At 45.6% G+C, this 18,230-nt stretch overlaps 1 protein-coding gene across 1 annotated transcript; it reads left to right on the top strand.

Moving 5' to 3' along the window:
• The first annotated feature begins 4,638 nt into the window (after window positions 1-4,638).
• PGK1 (phosphoglycerate kinase 1) lies at window positions 4,639-17,003 on the top strand. The gene is made up of 11 exons (XM_068696919.1): window positions 4,639-4,796; window positions 6,929-6,979; window positions 8,061-8,216; window positions 8,337-8,481; window positions 10,227-10,330; window positions 11,075-11,194; window positions 13,056-13,170; window positions 13,448-13,627; window positions 14,334-14,511; window positions 14,766-14,864; window positions 16,517-17,003. The coding sequence occupies exons 1-11, from the start codon at window positions 4,732-4,734 to the stop codon at window positions 16,555-16,557; spliced, it is 1,254 nt and encodes a 417-aa protein (XP_068553020.1). The 5' UTR covers window positions 4,639-4,731; the 3' UTR covers window positions 16,558-17,003.
• The last annotated feature ends 1,227 nt before the right edge of the window (window positions 17,004-18,230 follow it).

The raw sequence follows: 18,230 nt of genomic DNA, 5'->3' as shown, positions 1-18,230 counted from the left end.
TGGATCACTCAGGCCAGAGTCCCATAAATACCGCTCTTCATGGGACCCCAATTCATCTTTGCCTCACATTGAGCTGGTCTCACATGGAGACAGGAGGTTTGGTGGGCAGATCCTGCTGCACTGGGGAACAGCGTGGGAAGGGGCCGTAAGATGGTACTTCTAGCCTAAAGGAGCAAGATGTAAGAGATCCTTTGTGCTGTACAGACATGTCCATTGACCACTAAATTTAGGCATAATCAGTCTTTGTCTCTGCTGGGTCTGTTGTCATGTAGAAAGCTGAGTTTGGATCCCAGTCTTTCCATGACTGAAAATTTTGCTTTCAATTAAGATCCAACACTGTAATTTAGTCATCTTGGACTGGCTCCTGTTGGCCTAATACTCTCCGGCAGGTGTGGAAGCCTCCAGGTTTTTCGCCCCTGTGGTTTTGAAAATACATGCTTGTTGCACAGAAATAGTAACCAAAACATTTAGGTCTGTTTTATTTACATCTGCAGTTATTTTGGGTAAGAGAGCATGTGAATTTTCCTGTTTCAATTTGAACAACCTTTTTTTTTTAGCTATGGCTGAATTTATTTATGCATTTTAAGAAAAGATTAACAAGGCCACTTTCTTTGGCACTTATGTCCAGCTGCTGTTTTGCAGCAAATTGTTTAGTGAAGTGGATCAAAAGCACCTCAGTCCGCATCCTCAGGCTTCTGTCCCTGTGCCCAGGATGGATACAACACCACATCACTGGTGTGGGAGTGTTTGACTAAAGCCACAGCCAGTCTCCCAAGGTATAAAACATATCTCAACTGCATTTAGGGTAAGATCAAACATTTTTTTACCACTTTTTGTCATTCAGGAGGTTTTACAGACAAAGCCAAAAGGGAATAACATAAGCTATATTGGTGAAATTGTGTCTTGAAGTCTGGAAAATCTTAATCTTTCCAATCCCACAGAAACAATCTCATTCTCATGAGCCAGTCCAGCTTCACTGTACAGACCACCCTAGCTACAGTATCACCATAAGAGGATCACATCAGTAAAATCACCCTTTATACCTGCTGCAAAATTTGAACTTGCCTACAACCATATATCCACATTGCCCCATGTCTCTGTAAGCGCTAAATATCTTGGACAATTAAGTTTTAAATTAGCTCCTACAACTGTTTGCTGCAGCAGCTTCTTACCTGCCTCACACCTGCAGGTGCTTGCTGCCACCATGGGGAGCGAGTGGTAAGGAAAACCCTGATATTCAGGATTGCTGCTTTATTGAAAACAGGCAATTTATTTGGATCAAATGTTGTTTTGTTTTACCCTGTATGAAATCAGTGGAACAAATATCCATTTGTAGAGCTCTGATGGGAAAAAATATATAATAAATAGCACTAGGAGTAATATTCTTCTAAAGCTTTGTTGTTTGGCATTACAGAGATGTGCAGAAATACTGTACTTCGGCAGCCTGCCATCGTCGGGTAGTCCACTGGTAAATTCCGGATCCTATGCAGCTGCTGCCTGAAACATCATATTTTCAGGTTTGATGGAGTCCATTTTACCAGCACACAGTTCCTGCATAGATTTTTTTATTAACCCCTGCTTAGGTACTTTCAATATGGATAAATATTCTTTAAATATGTTCTTCCCACCACCCCTTTTTTTTAATTAATGTGTTTAGGAAGCGTTCCTCGCTGAGTGCCACAAAGAGCTCGTCATTGTCCCATGCAGGAAGGCGGAAAGCCTGGCAAGGTATTGGCAGATCATTTCCCAGTGAGCTCTCGCCCACCTTCCCCTAGAGGGCCCTGTTTCGTAAAAAGTCAGGAAACTGCATCTGCTTCGGAAAAAGTATGGGTGCTCGGATCACTTCCTGGGCTTGGGCAAGAGCCTGGGAGGCTCCTGCTGCTGCTGCTTTATTCTGGCTGCTGGGTCACTGGGTTTGGTTATGTTCGTCCACTGTGGTCAGTGACAAGCCTATGGGGAAGGATGTAACTGGGGATTTGTCTTTTTATTTAGTGACTGTTAAGTTAAACTCATTTGTTACACACACACAATTTTTGTTGTTGTGTTTTTTTTGTTGTTGTTGTTTTGTTTAGTAGTAATGGTCTAGAGCAAAAGATAGCAGCTGGTTGAATTAAAATAGATAAATGTGTAGTTAAGATTGATGAGGGCAGTATGTCTGTTATTTAGGTTGTACATAAAAATACATGCCCAGACACCATCAGCATTGAGAATCCAAGAAATTCTGCTTTAAATCAATTAAAGAGGTTTCAAAACTTAAATAAATAAATAATGTTATTAAACTGGTATTGAAGGTTAAAACCACAAAGCAAGCTACACGCTACACGTGTAAAAGCCTTTCAGTATAAGTGATCTTTCTTCACATTTCTTCTGTGATGCTTCATGTCTAAAACCTAGGCTGAAACCAAGCTTAATGTTTGAAAGCCAGTATTATTTAGAAAGGAAGGATTTTCTGTTTTTTTCCTGTCTCCTTTCATCTTCCATTTCAAGGACAGAGAGATAGAGAAAAACAAAAATACCATCATCACATTCTTTAAAAATATATATGCTTTTGAATATTGCACTACTGCAAGCGGGGGGGAACAAAAAAAAAAAAAAAAAAAAAAAAAAAAAAAAAAACCACTTTGTAGACTGTGCCAAAGCTTGTTTTTAAGTAGAAACTTAGAATGCAGACAGCAGTTATAAAAGCAGGAAGTTTTTGAAGACTGGATCATGTGATCCAGATGAAGATGCAGATTATTGGTCTCCAAGCCACAACCCTTCAGTTTATTTAATATAAATATGTAGGCCAGTGTACCAAAGCCCGTGATCTGTGATCTGTCTAAACTTGCCACAGTCTTATTCCTTTTTGCCAGGCAGAGCAGGAAGGATCATGCAGATGATGGCTGTGTCAGTCTAAAGTACAGCTTCTGTTTTGTATTTCTAGAAATTAGTTCCTAGGTGGTCACAGTCTAATACCAGGGTTTTTTTCTTCATTTATCAGTCCTTTGCCCTCCTGTCTTTGTTGTATTGGTTAATGTAAAAGTGCAGGTTTTGAACTGTTTGCATGGGCTTTTTTTCTTTAAATATTTGCAGTATATTCGAGATATTTCACAACAGGCAGGAAGGACAGAAAGGTGACTCAAACGTGGAAATGAGCTTTGAGTCTCCAACACGTGTCTGCAGTACTTTTCCTTTCTTTATATTTTAAATTATATTCTGTCACTCCCACATTCTTGTGTGACTTTCTCTCTCTTCTCCTACCTTCTTCTTAAAAACCAGAGAAAAAACAAGCAAACATAAAACCTGAGTACACCTCACAAACTAAGGCTGCTGTTACGCCCCAAATTATAGATCCCTAAAGCTGTACTAAGCTTCCAATTTTGAATTATTAAAGACATATCACAGTACTAGCCTGTTATATGCATATATTTTTCTGTGGAGTTATTCCTATTGAGTGGCATGTTGCTGGTTATTTTTAAATATAAACCCTTTGGGGGTTTGATTATGCCCGACCTCGTAGGACTGGAAGTGCATGGGCAGTACCCCGCAAGTTCCTGTATCTCAGGTATTTTTACAATTTGATTATTTATGAATTCATTCAGAATGACTTGTGTAGTCCTGAGCACCTTCTACTGACTGCGGATTAGTGCGTGTCCCCCTGTCCCCTCTCCTCGAGCAGCCCTGGTGTGGGAGTGCCGGGCATCTTGTGTTACTCTGGGTGCTCGGGTTACCGGCTGCCTGCCGCGCTCCGTGACATTTCTCCTCCAGCCTTTTTTACCTCGAGGAGATGGCACGCAAGCTTTTTAAAAGAAACTCTTGTACTACTGAATGACTCCATTTACAGGGGAAAGCAACTCCAGGCTCTGAGAAGGCTGTGTTTGTGACCAGTTTAGGATTTGATGCTGATATTTTTTTATTCGGGCAGTGGGAGGAGGCCAGCGGCATCCCAGTTTGTGTCAGGAATAGTGATAGGATCCGCAGCTAGTGATAGGACTGGAGGGAATGGCCTCAAGTTGTGCCAGGAGAGGTTCAGGTTGGAAATGAGGAGAAATTTCTATCAGAAAGTGTGGTTAGGCGTGGGGACGGGTTGCCCAGGGAGGTGGTGGCGCCACCGTCCCTGGGGGTGTTCAAGGAGAGGTTGGTGCTCGGGGACATGGCTCTTAGTGGGTGACACTGGTGGTAGGGGATGGTTGGACCAGGTGATCTTGGAGGGCTTTTCCAGCCCTAATGATTCCGTGATTCCAGCTTAACTTTTAGCAAATATCAAGACCAGCACCAGCTGTATTTAATATAAACCCTGACCACAGGATTTGCAGCCACGTGCGGACAAACTGAGGCAATGTGCGTGCCTGCCCTTCTCCATCCTAAGGGGGGATTTCAGGACCGAGCTTTTTACAGCCTCACGGATGTCAGCGGGAGCTGTGAGGCTGAGGGGAGCGGGGGCAGAGCGGCCCCACACCCCAACGGCCCCATAGCGGCCCCATAGCGGCGGCCTTGGCTGCCCTCAGGCGGCCCCGCCCCCGCCGGCTCCGTGCGGGACGTGACCAGGCCCTGCCGCAGCCAGGCCTGACGGCGGGGCTGAACGGCTCGGCTGACGGGCGGGCGGCTCGTCCAATGGGAGCGCGCGGCGGGCGGCGCGGCCCAATGGGGCGCGGGCAGGGGCGGGCCGAGCGTGAGGCCGGCGGGGCGGGCCGGGCAGCGCCTCAGAAGGCGGGTGGCAGGCGGAGGGTGCGGATCGCAGCGGCTGCAGCCATGTCTCTCTCCAACAAACTCACCCTGGATAAGGTGGACGTGAAGGGGAAGAGGGTTGTTATGAGGTGAGGAGCTGGGCGGGGGGGAGCGGCTCTCCCCAGGCCCTGCCCGCGGCTCTCAGCGCCGTCAGGGGGCTGTGTGTGTGTGGGGGGGGTGCACCCGCTGCTGTGGGCTCCTTGTGGGAGAGGGCTCCAGAAAAGGCCCTTCCAGAAGAATCTCTCCCCCAGCTCCATTTCCCTTAGCGCAGAGCTGAAATGAGTGAGGGTAAGGTGAGAGCACAGCCGGGAATGGCTCTGCTCCTCGGGCCGGGGGCCGGGCTGCAGGCATCCCCTGCTTCCTGAGGCAGAATTGGCTGCAACACTGCGGCTGTGCTCAAAGCCTGGGCGGAACGGCGGCCAGGTGCTGGCAGGTGAGGTATGGAGTTCCTCTAACCCTGGGTTTCTTTCTCCAAGGTCACCTTACTGCCACCCGTTTGTATCAGCCGCCCTGTGTGGTGAGGAGGCTGCAGCTTGCCTCCCCCGTCTCGTTATTTTGTCTCTCTTGTCTTATTTTGATGTAGTTCCCTCAAAGTTAGGTGGCTAAAAATCAGCTCCCATAGCGAGAAGCTAGCTTGGGATTTGCACGTGTTTCCTAAATCTGGTACAAAAAAAAAGACCTTTATCTCTATAACAACATACTTTTTTTTTTTTTTTTTTTTTAATCAGGGGATGGGTTAGCCAGCTTGTGGGGGCGCAGATAGTGGGCATAACCCGCCTGCAGGCCCGTGCCTGGCTGCAAAGGCGGAGTGAAGCAGCAGTTGGTGCTAATTCGTGAGTTTCCTGCCTGCACCTCATCTCCCCCTAAAGTCGCCACGTGCTCTCAGTGCTACTAAAATCGATACCCTTCTTCTTTCTCTTCATGTTCATTGTACTTTTGGTATGTTCATGACGTTACCTTCCAGGCCTAGTGCCCAAGGCAGAACAAGGTAGATGTTAGGACTGGGGCAGAGAAAAGGTTCAGGGAGAGCTCAGATTTCACTGGCCATAGCTGTGGTGGGGAGAAAGGGTGAGCCTGGTCTTTTGTAGCTCTGATGGCTCTGTAAAGCAAACTGTTCTCTTATTCCCCCATTTTCAGAAAAGCAGCACGATGATGATGCTTTCCTGTCCCCTTTATGGAATTAGTCCACTGTACCATGGGCTGCCAGTTCAATTTTTTCCGCTCAGTTACTCCTGCTTTGCTGGCAGCTTTTGCCAGCCTTCCCATATGGTTCTAGTGCTGAGCAGGCTACAAGGAAACTCGAGCAACTTCCAGAATTTCAGTGTTGTGTGTATAGACGTGGAGTGATGAAGGATAAAGGTGAACAGAGCACTTCACATTCCTCATTCTGATGCGCTGTTACAGTCAGTTAGACGCTCCCTTCCTCCCCGGAAGAAAAAGATCTTGCTCATCCATGGTCACGCCGTGGCCACGCTTTCTCTGAGCGAGACAGGGAGGAAGAAGGCGGCTGGGTGAGTAATTTCTGCCCGTGGCTGTTACGAAACAGCCTCCTGCTGCAGCTGGTCACCACGTGGGCACAAGGTGTGCTAGAGAAACTGATAAAATTCCTCCCTGCCATCCCTTCCTCTGGTGTGTGAGGGAAGTGACCCTTGGATCTAGTCAGGTCTTCCCACGGGCATGTGGTAGCTGCAGTATTCGGCTCTGGAGAGATCAGAGCTGCTGAGAGCAGAAGCTCAGAGCTGTAAGCAGTAATTGGGCAGCTTCTGTGAGCTTGCTTGCCTGCCATAGTAGTCCAGCTGGGTATTTCAGAAGCCTCTTTGGAGAGCACGGTGTTGCCTTTCATTATTTGCTTCCTTTCCCTTGGAACCTGGTAGGCAGTGATCTGGGAGCATGGCTTTAAAAATGGAAAAATCAAGCAGGAGCTTGTTCAATCCCAGCTTTGTTTTCTGTTTCAGCATCATCACTCCTACGGCCACGGGAGTTGGGTTGGATTGACAGTGTAGCTTCATAAAGTCACACAACCTGATGTTTTTCTCCAGTTGTATTCATCACAAGCACAAACGGCTGAGAAGATACCGATTTGAAATGCACAAGACAGCTAAAAATCTTACCCTAACCTTAACTGCAACATGGCTTTTCTAGGCAGCTCCCTTCCTGCAGGTTACCTTGCTCTTTGTAAAAACAACTTTTAAGTATTTAAACTTTTTCTGCTTTTTTTTAGGGTTGACTTCAATGTTCCAATGAAGGATCACAAAATAACCAACAACCAAAGGTGAGCCTTTGATTTCTGTTTTTTGATTTGAGGCCTGGTTCTCTTAGCAGTACCTGCAGTGCTGCTGTGGTTAAGCTGTCCCTGCCTAATCGCTGAGTATTAGGTGTCTCAGAGAAGGTCTGACAGCTGATAGTTAAAACTCCTGCAGCTATTTGCAAACTGTAGTTACTACGAGAGTTGCTACTAGCTTACTCTCACTGTAGCTGCTGTGGAAAGCATGTAGAAAACAAGACTGAACTGTACAGATCCTGAAACTTCATTCCTTAAACACGGTTGCAGCATTACGGCTGTGTCACAACCACGCGTTTGTTCAGCTGTGTTTGCTGTTCTTGATGGTAGCACCAGAAGATGTCCTGGCTCCTTACCCTGGGGCTGTGTTCACTTGTCTAACATTAACACACTCAAGCAGCATGCAGAGACAGAGGGTTTAGGAGCAACGATACCAGATGTCTCATTTAGCTTCTCCAGCGTTTGTGGGCGGGTGCCAGTTTTGTTCACCACTGGTCATCCCTTTTTTTGGCTCAGGATCGCTAAATAAGGAAGCCTGGTTATGTTCAGATGTTTCCTGGCATTTCATAGCTACAAACAATCAGCAGAATTTGGATGACAAGATAAATTGTACTTTTCTCTCCTACATATTGCAGAAGATAATAGTAGAACACGTGAAAACATGCCGGGACAGAGGACTTAGCTGATGCATGGTGTGTGATGGCTGTGCTTTGGGGATTGTCACAGTCCTTGGGAAAGAAATAGGCTGAGTTAGCTCTGCAGGGAAAGATGCCCTCTGTGGGGTGTGATTAGGCTTCGAGGTGTTTATCCTAGACTAAGTTTTGAAGTCCAGTGTCCCTTTTAGGGGGTCCTGGTGGCAGTGCCCTGCTGTCTGTGAGGGGGAGGCTGAGCAGTGTGGAACCATTAATGACAGTTAAACAATCATTCTGCCCAGCTCTGTGCTTTCTCTGTCCCTTTTTGAGGGACAACTTCCCTCCCTTTGAGGGGCTCTTGTGTAAGTGCTCGGACAGCCTGCTTCTATAGCAAACACTCCTTGAATCCTTTTTCACTAGCTTTTTCCTTGTCCCTACAGAATCAAGGCGGCCGTTCCTACCATCAAGCACTGCCTGGACCATGGAGCCAAGTCCGTGGTCTTGATGAGTCACCTGGGTCGCCCCGACGGTGTCCCCATGCCTGACAAGTTCTCCTTGGCCCCGGTTGCTGTGGAGCTTAAAGCGCTCATGGGCAGGTGAAGTAGAAGAGCAGCTCAGCGTGCGTCAGGCCCGCCCTGTGCGTGGACCTGGGTGCTCTCCTTTCAGAAAGGAAGAGTCAGTTGTAGGGTAACGGGGTGTGTGTCTTCTGTTTGCAGAGAGGTGACTTTCCTGAAGGACTGTGTTGGTCCTGATGTGGAGAAGGCCTGCGCTAATCCTGCAACTGGCTCCATCATCCTGCTGGAGAACCTCCGCTTCCACGTAGAAGAAGAAGGGAAGGGGAAGGATGCTTCAGGGAACAAGGTGAAGCATCAAGTCTAGTTTTGTGTGTGCCTAATGCTTTAAACTGATGCTTACGTGTTCTGCAGTGCTGAGATTGTCAAACCCATTAGAAGCCTGCCTGCTCTCAGAGCAGCCGTCGAGAGCCAGGCTGCCTTGCACCTCTGACATTTTCTTGAAGGTCATGAAGAAGGCTTGCTCCAGACAGCTGCTTTTCTTAGCCATGGTGACCTGGTGACTTTCTGCAGGCCTTGGCTCCTCACAGATTTGGTGCGTGGAGGGGAATGCTGACATCGTGCGCTGCCCTTTAGGGGCTGACACAGGACTCCTGGCGCTTAGGAAAATGGCCCAGAGAACCAGTGAGCCTTTGCAGCTCCAGGTGACAATGAGAAATTGAGCTGGTCTGGAATTACCACAGCCTCATGCCACTGAAAGCCAATGTGGTGGCTGGGGGAAGAGTGGGATGAGAATTAAATTGGCTTTGGGAACTGATTTTATGCGCTTGTATGCGTACAGAAGCATGCAAAGCAGTTGGGCACGACAGGAGAGCTGCAGCTGGCAGACCAGCTTCTCATCTTACCAGGTGAAAGTCAGTGCAGTGGGAATGGAGATACAGTGCAAGACCGTGGGTTGTTAGCTGGTGCTTGAGAGGGGTCTTTCCAAGGCAAATCAGGTGGTAGGGGAGATCTTCATTCAGAGCCTCTGCGTTCAGCTTCCAGATGTTCCGGGATTTGATCGGAGCACTTCATCTCTTTGTGTAAAGCCAGGACATTTAGCAAGTGAAGGAGGAGTTGACAGCATTATTTTAGAGTCTGTGTAGTCCCTTTGGCTAGGCTGTGTGAATAAAAGGGCCCCCAAAGCTGTGCTGAACCTGTCTGGCCTGTCTTAGAGTGCCTTGCTGCCATCGTCCCTGAATTAGAATTAGAGCTGTGTGCTAGCAGAGGCAGCAGCAGAGCCCTCGTTCGGGGGGGAGCTGATAAAGCTGTAAGGCAGTCAGTCAGGGATCGCCCAACTGCCAGTCCAGGAGGTTCTTTAACAGCAAGAGGCAGTGAACTCGCTCTGAGCAGTCGCTGTTAGAGAGCTCTGCTGTTTTTCTCAAGGTGGGAAGAAAAATGGAACAACTTGAGCCATCCCGTGAGGACTTGGAGGGTGGAGAAGGCCTCTCAGCAGAAACGCTTCTGGTTTTGCCCACTGCCCGCTCAACCTGTCCCCAGCTTTCCTTTGCTGGCTGTTAAGGCTGTGGCCTGTAGTAGCGTGCGGGCTATTTATAAGTTAATCCTCAGAGCAGACACTAAATGAATCCCTCAGGAGCTTAGATACCACGCTTTCTCTGGTCAGTAGGTGGGCATGAGCAAGTTTGCTTTCATCTCATTAGCACCTTGTCTCTGCACACCCTTCCTGTGTTACCTGGGATCGCCCCACAAACAGAGATCTGTTAGCAGACCAAGAGGTTGGTTGTGGTGCAGCTCCTTCGTACCTTGTTGGTGTACCAAGATCCTGCAACGGGAACAGTCCTCAGGGATGTAGGAGCAGGCTCGGAGGGATTAAAGTGGAGTTTAAACCATTTAAACGTTTTTGTGGCTTCTGCTGGACTGGAAAAGAGCATATGAAATGCAGTGACGCCCAGGATAAACAGATGAATTTCTCCAGCTGATTTTTCTTTGCTTTGGGGTTATGAATCAATTGCTTGTTAATTGCTGAATTTGACTTCAGCTTCAGTATCTACTCTGTGACTTGAATAGCGCAAGCTTGTCATTTTTTCCCTTTAGATCAAGGCTGATTCTGCGAAAGTGGATGCTTTCAGAGCCTCTCTTTCTAAACTGGGAGATGTTTATGTTAACGATGCTTTTGGAACTGCCCATCGCGCTCACAGGTATGTATCCCTTTTCTGTCCACAGGCAGAACTGCAGAATGATGCCGAGGTTTGCTCCCAGTTAAAAATACACACAGTTAAAAGCCCTTAGTTAAAATTAACTTATTTTGGAGCTTATCCCATTATTGTTCTGCTGTGTTTATTCCTGAGTGACATATTTAGTGAAGACAGTTCTCTATAGCATATGCTATCTAATGCTTACCTCTGAGAACAGGCAACAGTTGAAGCTCTTAGGACTTGAATTAACATTTTAGGCTTTGAAGATACAAAATTACTTGCTTAGGACTCTTATTAATTGTCCTGCAATTCCAGCAGACTTATTTTCCTGAAGATGAATAGCTCCAGATGGGTTATTCTCATGGAGCATGGTTAGATATATGTGTTTGAGACTCTGCAGTGCTCATCTCGGAGCTCGATTCCCTAATCAGTGTTACTGGAGGAAGACGTGTCTGTTCCTCCTACGCTTTTGTCCCTCATCGCTTTGGGTTACTAATTGATGCTATAAACATATCACATAGCAAAAAGGCTGTGCAAAAGCAATGCTGGAAAGTCAACTTTACAGCTGGCTTATCAAACCAGGAAAAGAAAATCCCCATGTTTGTTTCCATGCAGGTAGGAGCTGCGTTCCTTGCTGTAGCTGACTAAAGAATTTTAGTGCTGTGAGACACATGGGAGACACATGGATGTTTGGACCTTCACTGATAGAACATTTTTCCTTTCCTCACTCTTATCTTCATTCTACAGTTCCATGGTAGGTGTCAATCTTCCTCAGAAGGCTGCAGGATTCCTGATGAAGAAAGAACTGGATTATTTTGCGAAGGCCCTTGAGAGCCCAGAGAGACCCTTCTTAGCAATTCTGGGAGGGTAAGACTCAAGAGCATACCAACTTCTTATTCCTCTTCACCGCCTCTGTCATAACTGAAGGGTTGTTTTGGCTTGCTTCAAACAAGTGCTTTCCTTTGAGCTGTACCTGCAGTTCAGATTTGCAGATAATTCTTGAGATCTCTGTAAGATGTGGGTTAGGTGGGAGCTACCTTACCCCGTCCAGGCCTGTGGTGATACTGTCGGGGTCTGCTCATACCTCGTGGCCTCTCGCATCCCCCTGAGACAGCCCAGGGCAGCTCGCTGGGCGGCTGACCCAGAACTGACACACATGCTGGCCCTGAAATGTTGTCAGTGACCTTTCCTCTGTGGTTCAGAGTACAAGCATCCTGCAAGCTCAGCGCTGTGTAAGTTGACACGGTCGGTCATTATGCAACCGTGGCCTACTGTAGTTGCCTGGGTCTCCGTTCTCCAGCAGCAGCTAGCGTGCAAAGAGGTGCAAAAGCAAATGACTGCTTGTGTGTAGAAATAAATTCTCATTGCTGCCAGTTTTTGTCACATGCACACTTCTATGGAAGTGTTTCAGTTTGTCAGGTGAATTAAAATACGTCATAAAATACAGTGACACAGAGCTTGGACATGGCAACGTCCCCGTGCTGATAAAATTATGTGGCTTATTCCTGTTCTTTGAACCCAAAAACATTCTCTGCAAGAAGTAGTACTCAGTTCTCATTTTATACTTTTTCTGTGATCTTGATTATAATGAGCAGTGCTTTCTTTTTATTAGCACCCTTCCAAGATTTAGAGCTGCAGGTGACCCACACTTGCAGGCTGTGTGGTTCAGCTGCAGGCTGGCTATTGCTTATCTGTAACGAAACTGGACCAGGAATCTGTACTGAGAACAACTGTACTAAGGAGGTGGAAATAAAATGTGTTGGCAAAGAAAGACCACGTGCAGGAAAGTAACTTCAGTGCCAGGAGCAGGATGTGCATAGAAGAAAGAAACAAAAATCTTAATTTACCTTGAGGCTGGTGGCTGGTTTGCACCAGAGCTCTCTGCAATCACTGAGGCTGGAATTGTAGAGGCATTGCCTATTTATTCAGATGAGGTCTGAAAGCATTTCATTAATGAGATCTGTATCATTATCACTGTTTTAGAGATAAGGTAACTGAAGGAAGAAAAGGAAAGGGTCTTATCTAACGTCTTGAAGCAGGGCATAGCCATACAGATACCAATGCAAGTCTCTGGAGTGTCAGCCTAGGTAATTTTCTAGGGTCTTTATGAAGCTCTTTAAGTAACAACCACACGGGGCGTAGAGGGGGAGGGTGAAAGATTTGTCTATTTACTGTTACTTCCTGCCATTCCCATATGAAGTAATTTTGGCATTGTTATCCCAGATGGTGGGATGCTGGGGCTACGAGCGTGATGGGGTGCTGGGCCTGGGCTGGTTACAGGAGCTGGGCGTATGGAAGCTGGTGCAGTGGATCTGGGGTCAGGCCATGGTTGTGAGTGGTGGAGGTCTGAGATCTGATCTCTGCTCTGCTTGGATGGGCAGTCAGGGGAACCAGCCTTTAAAGTGCCTAATTAATTTTATATTTCAGTAGGTGAAAAACAGAGGGCTAATAACGCTCTTGTAAGTTGCTGTTTAATACTGACCTGCTGATTTCCCAAATTCCATTTCTGCCCATTCCCCATAACTTTTCTGTTAAACTATTCTCTCAGAAAAACCTTGAGGTATCAGAGAATTGCCAGTACTGACTAGCAGTTGGATAGTTCTGCTTCAAACTCTTATCCAAGAAGTCCTTGTTGAGGCTTCCTGCTTAGTTCAAGATAGTGAAGTCTGTCTGAGAATTCTGGGCAGTGACTGCACTGTTCATTCTCTTTCCTTCTCTCCTTCACCAGAGCGAAAGTTCAGGATAAGATCCAGCTGATCAATAACATGTTGGATAAGGTCAATGAGATGATCATCGGTGGTGGAATGGCATTCACCTTCCTTAAAGTGCTCAACAACATGCAGGTATGAAAAGAGCAAGTCTGCTCCTAAGAAAAAAAATATGGTCAGTATATATGGTGGGATTGGAAATGAGGTGTGTCAGCTCCCCGCGAGAGCAGGGAGCACTCAGAACTGATTGCTTGACAATCAGCTTGCAAAAATTGGATTGCAGAATGTGTCTTAGTGCTCTAAGAAAACTTCCCAGAACTGCTGAATGGTGTGGCCTGACTGCTGCTGTGCTTTGCTGTCCCAACCAGTAGCTAAACAAATGCCTTTCATTTTTTCCAAATAACTTCTGCAGATTGGCAACTCTTTGTTTGATGAAGAGGGATCAAAAATTGTCAAGGACCTGATGGCCAAGGCAGAGAAGAACGGTGTGAAGATTACTCTGCCTGTTGACTTCATCACTGCAGACAAATTCGATGAGCATGCACAGACTGGGGAAGCCACGGTGGCTTCGGGCATTCCTGCTGGCTGGATGGTAGGTTTCGATGGGCTAGGGAGAACAACAGGGAGCACTGGGGTGGGAAAGGCATGCCTTAAAGGAATAAAAAGAGTAATTGAGATCCATTGCTATTGTTTCTGAAGGCAGCCTAGCTGCGTGGAGTTCTTGGGCTTAATAAAAAGAAAGCCCTGTGGCTTGTCCTGATTTTTTTTTTAAGTGTAAAATAGCTTTTGTAGAGATTTGGATTAAAACAGCAAAAATCCTCTAAAACCTTCAGATCTGAATGCAGTAGGAGTCCCTTTTATTTGACTCGAATTTAATTAGTTGGCAAAAGCTTCTAACTAAGACTTTATGCTTCTGACATTGATTTTAAAAATGAGTTCTTCATACTAGGAATACAAATACCACTCCAGACTCCATCCTGCAGCAGCAGCTGCTGGCAAGTCACTTTGTTCCTTAGCATTCAGTCCATACAGAGAAACTCTTGCTTCATGTCTGGTCTGCTGTATCTAAGTCAGTGGCAAGTTTGATGCCATGAAAACAGCACCACCAAGCCCTGCAAGGCCTGTGGCTATAGGCTTTGGACTTGTCAGGTGTTTGACATGTGGCGTGAATAGCAGGGTTGTTAGCTTGGACCTTTAATGAAAGGGGGGGGAGCTTTTGAGGATCCCACCAAAAAGGCATTGGTGATTTAAGCTGAGGCTTGGCAGGAGGTATATCTGAATTCTCTTGTTTGTTTTAGGGCTTGGACTGTGGCCCTGAAAGCGTGAAGAAGTTTGTTGAAGTTGTGGGAAGGGCCAAGCAAATAGTGTGGAACGGTCCCGTGGGTGTCTTCGAGTGGGACAAGTTTTCCAAAGGAACCAAAGCTCTGATGGACAAAGTGGTGGAAGTCACTGGCAAGGGCTGCATCACCATTATTGGTAAGGAGTTGCACATGTTCTTGTTTTTCTAAATGTGACAAAGAGGTTTGTTTCCTAGCACCACATTAAAAATGTGGTCAAATTATTTCTCTTCATAATGCTTTCAGTTTTCCTTCAGTGTGCAGATGTGACTTTAAAAATTGCTGTATGTACTGAGGATCTGGGAACAGAACCAGCCTGCAGCAAGGCTTTTGTGCCTTAAGCTGAAGAAAATCTTAATTTCTTCTGTCTCATTGCATTTTCTTGTGCTACAGGTGGTGGGGATACAGCTACTTGCTGTGCCAAGTGGAATACTGAGGATAAAGTTAGCCATGTCAGCACTGGAGGTGGCGCCAGCCTGGAACTGCTGGAGGGTAATTGTTCTTTTCTCTTGTTTGAGCAAATCGGGCAGTTCTGGGTGCTCTGCCTTGCTTTGATAGTCAGAAAAGCACAACAACAGGGTGCATGTCTTCTCTGTTTCACCAAGTGGAGTTGCAGGTAGCTTTTGAACAATGAGAGCAATGAGATCCTCATAGCTCTTTTTGTCTTCCTCCTAGAGGAAGAGGAAAGAAAATGGAGTATTCCTGCAAATAGCATAGACTGCCACTCCCAGGCAGCAAAAATGCTGGAATAGAAAGTAAAACAGCCTTGAGAGCGGGCTCTTTATTTATAGATGATTCCCTGAGACACGTTAACCAGGCTGTTCATAGTTTCCAGTTTCTGTTAGGGAAATCTCATCAGAATAGTCCGGAATTCTGGTTTACAAGCTTCCTTTTGGGAGCATTGTTTAAAATCTCCTGGTTTTGGGGAGCCCTCTAGTGATCACTTCACAAATCTGCACAAGAATACTCGGAATCCAAAATGGTGAGAATTTACAGGATTCTTCTAATGAGTCGCATTGTACTCTAAATGAGTTTTTATTTCCTCTGGTAATTAGCTGTTTCCCAATATGTGTAAATTATCTAATGCTGTCAGCTTCTCTGTAGAAGAGAAACTGCAATAAACTGCATTGCAGCTGTTGGTTTCCAGCAGTTCTGTGTGAGACAGAGCTTTTGTTTCTGTTGCCTAGGGAGTGATGGGAAAGGGAAAGAATGCAGATGGCTAGAATGAAACTGTGCAACTGATTTATTCGCAAGGACAAAGTTGGCTAAGTTTTGGCCCAAAATGTGGGTTTGTGTGTGTGATCTTTTAAATGTAACGGAAGTCTAGCTAATTAGAAAAGCCTCTGAAGATTATTTAAAAAAGAAAAAATAGTTGGTTGGTTGTGAACAGTGTTAAAATTCAGTGCTGCCACACAGCTTGTGCAGTCGAAGGTAGGTTGGGGGGGAGCAGAAAGCTCTCCATTATTAAAGTAAGACAATAAGCTAAGAAGATGCTTTCAAAAGTGTTGCACTTAAAAATAAAATAAAAATGCGGGGCCCCCCGTACCCAAAAAGGAGCGTGTTCCTTACTCCCCTCCATTGGAATGAGGTGTGCAGATATCTGGACCTGGGTGTTTCAGTCCCAAGAAAAGACTCAAGTCTTATAGCAGGCTCCGTTCCTTTTTCTTAATTCATTCTTAAAATTTCCACAACACGCTCCAAAATACTCTTTACATGCCATTAGGGATTGAAGAAAGTATGCAGCAACTCCCTAGGTCCGATCAAAAAATCTGTTTGCCATCAAGCTGCATGGAAAAATATCTTAGGTGTTTGGATCTGCCCCTAGCAGGAACTTGGATAGAAACTCAACATTATTGTTAATTGAGCATTGACAACTGTGGGCCGTTAATCTGCTGCTGACACACGAGTGCAGCTGTGCTCTGGATACTCACCACAGCCCCAAAATGTATTTGGTGCATGGAGCAGTTTAAATGTAACCCATATGCCTTCATAGCCACAGATGTCAATGGGAATGCACGTAGAGCCATCTTTAACCTCTAGTTTGTTTTTTTTTTTTTATCTGTGTAAATGTTGCAGTTGTAAGCTTAAAGCAAAGTACAGTTGGAGGGTCCTTAACTTCATTGGGATTTTTTTTCCCCTAACAGGTAAAGTTCTTCCTGGCGTGGATGCCTTGAGCAACGTGTAGAGAACGGTGTATCACCCCAGCTCCTGGTCCCGTGCACAGCCCCTGAGATTCAACACTTCAGCGCTTCTGTATTTCATCTCTGCGATAGGCAGATCACAGAATGTAAACCGAAACTGGGCAGGGTTGGAGGAGAAGACAGGAGAGAGACGATGTGACTGCAGTTTACATGATGTGGATTTGTCCACTCTTATCCCACTTGAATTAATGTAGTACATTTAAACCGTTGTTGTGGATTTAGAGTGTATATATTTATATTTTGCCTTTTCAAAGAGATTAAACCCTAGTAGCCATGTCTGTTTCTCAGAAAGGAGTGCACTGTGTAGCTTCTTCAATGTTCCTAGCAGGCATTTTCATCACTTGCCACAGTTCAGAAACAAGAGGGGACTCCAGTTTTTTGGAGGCTGATTGTAATAGCTGCTGAATAAACATATTTAAAATGCCAACAACTTGTATGTGGTCCTTCTTTCACATTTTTTGGAACAGGTTATGTTACAATACCATTGTCCTAAGCGTCAGGAGTCAGATCTCTTTTCTTTTTGTGCTAATTGCAGTATTTGTAAATATCCTTTTGTTTTTATCTATGGATTTGTAATCATCCAGTCATCAACAAAGTGAACTTTGTTAGTAAGGAAGTTGTTGCAGATACACTGTTATGTCAAAACTTTCATACCATCAAGTAAGAAAGATGAATTTTTGAATGTGCAATAATAGTTAAATTTGCAGTTTTTTTTTTTTTTAAAGCATGGTTCTCTCCAGAGAACTTGCTGTGTAGTAGGCATCTAACGTATGTAATCTGAGAACTCGAACCTCTGAAGACATGGGTAAAAAAGAAGATTCTTACCTCTTTTATATGCAAGGAGAACCACAGCACTCCTTTGCTTGGCACTACTTTGCTTAGCAAAGCACCCGCTTTGGACAATCGGGCTTGTGTTTGGGGACTAAGCACACTGCAGACTCACAAGGACTGTTAGTGGAGGAGCACCAGCACAGGATGCAGGTGGAATTCCCATTTTGGCTGTCAGGGGTTGGCTCCTATCCTTGCTCCAGAACACAAATGAAAGCACAGGGTGGCTCTAAACCAAAACCAGGGCTGTGCTGAACTTTAGATTGGTTTGAAGTCAGCCAGAAGTGTGGTTTGGATTGAGCCATAGCTCTGCTCACAAGAACTGCAAGAGAACTCTGGTCCAGCTGAACTGCCTGTGCATCTTCTATCTGGATCACAACAGAAACTACTGTAAAGCAGCACTGCCTGCTCTGTCAGGGCGCCATCTGGGGTGTTCTGCGTGGTCTGAGTTGAACAAAGCAGCTGGGATGAACCATGGAGAGAGTCTTTGAGGTAAGCAGCAAGCCACAACAGAGCATGCTTTTCTCTTAATTGGTGTATACATGCACAGTATTACCAAGACAAAATGAAGGTATGTGCTGGAAACAGACACGGCCAATCTGCCAAATTTTGCTAGGTCTCAGTGGGATGTGAATCAAAGCCCAAGAAAGTTAAAGCACATATAAAGTTGCATATGAAACTTCATGCATTTTATACCTAAAAGTAGCTCTTGCAAAGAAACTAGAAATCACGCAAATGTCTGCAGCGCTGTGGTTTTCTCCTCCTCCCTTCCTTTGTAAGTCTCCCAAGCATTGTCTGATTACGCATGAATGATGCAGATTTTTGCTAG

The sequence above is a fragment of the Anas acuta genome, chromosome 13, assembly GCF_963932015.1.
Source record: "Anas acuta chromosome 13, bAnaAcu1.1, whole genome shotgun sequence".
NCBI lineage: Eukaryota > Metazoa > Chordata > Aves > Anseriformes > Anatidae > Anas > Anas acuta.
Note: the sequence above shows the minus strand (reverse complement) of the source record. Positions and strands in the feature narration are given on the sequence as shown.

Coding starts and splice junctions, on each gene's coding strand:
- PGK1 (XM_068696919.1), top strand. CDS start 4,732: ATGTCTCTCTCCAACAAACTCACCCTGGATAAGGTGGACGTGAAGGGG. Junction 6,980..8,060: donor AAAATAACCAACAACCAAAG/GTGAGCCTTTGA, acceptor TTGTCCCTACAG/AATCAAGGCGGCCGTTCCTA. Junction 13,171..13,447: donor AAGTGCTCAACAACATGCAG/GTATGAAAAGAG, acceptor TAACTTCTGCAG/ATTGGCAACTCTTTGTTTGA.